At 35.9% G+C, this 2,386-nt stretch overlaps 1 protein-coding gene across 1 annotated transcript; it reads left to right on the top strand.

The window, feature by feature from the left end:
• Nucleotides 1-4: 4 nt before the first annotated feature.
• On the top strand, nt 5-2,026 carry LOC119682760 (conserved oligomeric Golgi complex subunit 7-like). Its single transcript, XM_038096265.1, has 2 exons — nt 5-136; nt 194-2,026. The coding sequence occupies exons 1-2, from the start codon at nt 5-7 to the stop codon at nt 1,985-1,987; spliced, it is 1,926 nt and encodes a 641-aa protein (XP_037952193.1). The 3' UTR covers nt 1,988-2,026.
• The last annotated feature ends 360 nt before the right edge of the window (nt 2,027-2,386 follow it).

Below are 2,386 nucleotides of genomic sequence, written 5' to 3'. Positions count from 1 at the left end.
TGTTATGAGTGTTTTGGAAAAACTCAACAATCTCCAAACAAAACTGCAATCTGCGAAAGAGTCTTTGCAGGAATCTGATGGTTGGGGTAATTTGCTAAACGAGCTGGAAGATTGTTTTGAACGCAACGATTTAAATGTAATTTCATATTCTAAGTCGACAAACAATTATACTAATACATATATATATTTTTAGGGTGTTTGCGAAAGATTAGTGGCTTTACAAAAGTCACTACAAGCACAGGAACAATTACCAGGACACGCTGAACGTCAATCACATGTAGAGGACTTTAAAAACCGCTTGGAGGCACTAGCTTCTCCGAATGTAGTACAGTGCTTCGCAGAGGCAAATGTGAATCAGGCTAAAACGTATGTGGACATATTTGTTGCAATAGAACGTCTGCCACAATTGCTGCAGTACTACCGTGCTGTGCATAAAAGTGCAATGCAGCAACAATGGAAGCAGGCAATTGAATTACAAGCTACTGAAATATCCCCACAGCAGCATCATTTCCTTACATATTTTTACAACGAACTTTTAGAACATTCCCAGCGACAAATCAAATGGTGCGCTCAAGTTTTCACCGATGATGTTGGACTTATTCAACCATTTGTTGTGGTTGCCGAGCTTTTGCCTTCACTACAGCCAAGTCGGGACCAGCACATTCTTCAGTTGCTTAAAACTTCAAACGATCGCTTGGAGCTACTTGAACAGTTTGCTCAAGCAAATCGTAATTTCGTTTTACAACTCAACGCAACCTTGAAACAGTGCAATCTAACACTAACCAAAGATTTGACATTGCAAGTAGGTGAATCAGTGTATGAGTACTTCCACAAGTTCATTCAACAGTATCCAAGAATCGAAGAAACTCAACTGTCCACACAAATAGATAAATTAATTACTAATCAAGCATCTGCTGGGGAATCTGTACGTCATTTGGAGAATAGCACTCGTAAAGTGTTCGACTGGTTAACGGAAGCCTTTGAACGTTGTGCCCAAATAACAAATGACTTAGCACTTTGTAAATTGATTGGCTTGTTAGGTGGCATCTTTAAAAGAGTTTTGGAAAATTTTTCAAAAACGCAGCGTCAAATTAGCTTGACTATTGGCACTGGAGGAAATGAAAGTTGGTCAATATTGCAGTACACAATGTCACTGTTGCAATGTTTAGCAGATTTTCAATACAAATTGAATAAATTTGAAAATATTTTGCATGAACGTATGTCTGATTTGGCGGATAAATTGAATAATTCCTCACATACTAAAATAATTGATCTTTATGCTACGTATGATCGTGGTGAACAAACCCGTTTGTTAAATGCGATAAATGAATATCAGCAGAATCGTGTCGAAGTTGCAAACTCTCAAATCCATTCCCTTGGCATCTTCTCGCAGGTTTACGATTCGTTGAAAACCCACTTTATTGAAGCACATGACATAACGTTAAACATCCTATTACAGCCCATTGATGTGCATTTATCTAACATACAGCCACCGACAGGTGATGCAAACACACATTCCCCTATTGCAACTGCGGATATGCCTTCGTTTAGTTTTGCGCCACAAGAGTGCATCACACAAATAGGACAATATTTACTCACCTTACCACAGCATCTGGAACCATTATTGCTTTCTCCATCCTCGTTGCTGAAACAAGCTCTTGAAATGTGTAATGTTAAGTACACTCAAAGTATACCATGTGCGGATATATTATTGTCCTTAGTGGTGGAACAATGCTGTATAATGTATCAAACACAAATATTGCAAATTAAATCAATTAATAGCACCGCTGCAAAGCAATTATCGGTGGATATTGAGTATCTATCCAATGTTATTGAGGAATTAGGACTCAATATAAATCAACAACTTTCACAAATATTGACTCTGCTTAAGGCAACACCAGAAAACTATAGGACTTCCAGCAGTGGCTGTGAACCACGTCTAGTCTCAGCAATTCGACAAATGCGCAATATTATTTCGACTCAGTAATATTTTTAAAATCACGCGAAAGTATATATATAAAATATATTATTAATATATAGTCAAATAAAATTTGAAAACAATAAATTTAGAGACATACAAATTTTGGAATTGAAACCAAAAGAATTGATTATGAACAAGAACCTTTTGATCCTTTCTTAGTGTTTTTTTAATGTAATCTCAGAGTTAAACTGGGATATGGACATTACCTCTGACGAGATATTGCATGATGATCGATATAATATTTTATATTGAATTGACCAACAAAATGTGATGGTCCTGGTACATCTTTTACAACATGAATATTAATATCTTTTTATCTGTTTATTCTTTAGTAAAATTGACCTCGAAACATAGATATTTGAGCATATTTTAGCTATTATTTTATGGATTTATTTTGATCTTCCA

Source organism: Teleopsis dalmanni, chromosome 2 (assembly GCF_002237135.1).
Source record: "Teleopsis dalmanni isolate 2A chromosome 2, ASM223713v2, whole genome shotgun sequence".
Classification (NCBI taxonomy): domain Eukaryota; kingdom Metazoa; phylum Arthropoda; class Insecta; order Diptera; family Diopsidae; genus Teleopsis; species Teleopsis dalmanni.
The sequence above is the reverse complement of the archived record's forward strand: the minus strand, read 5'-3'. Positions and strand labels throughout refer to the sequence as shown.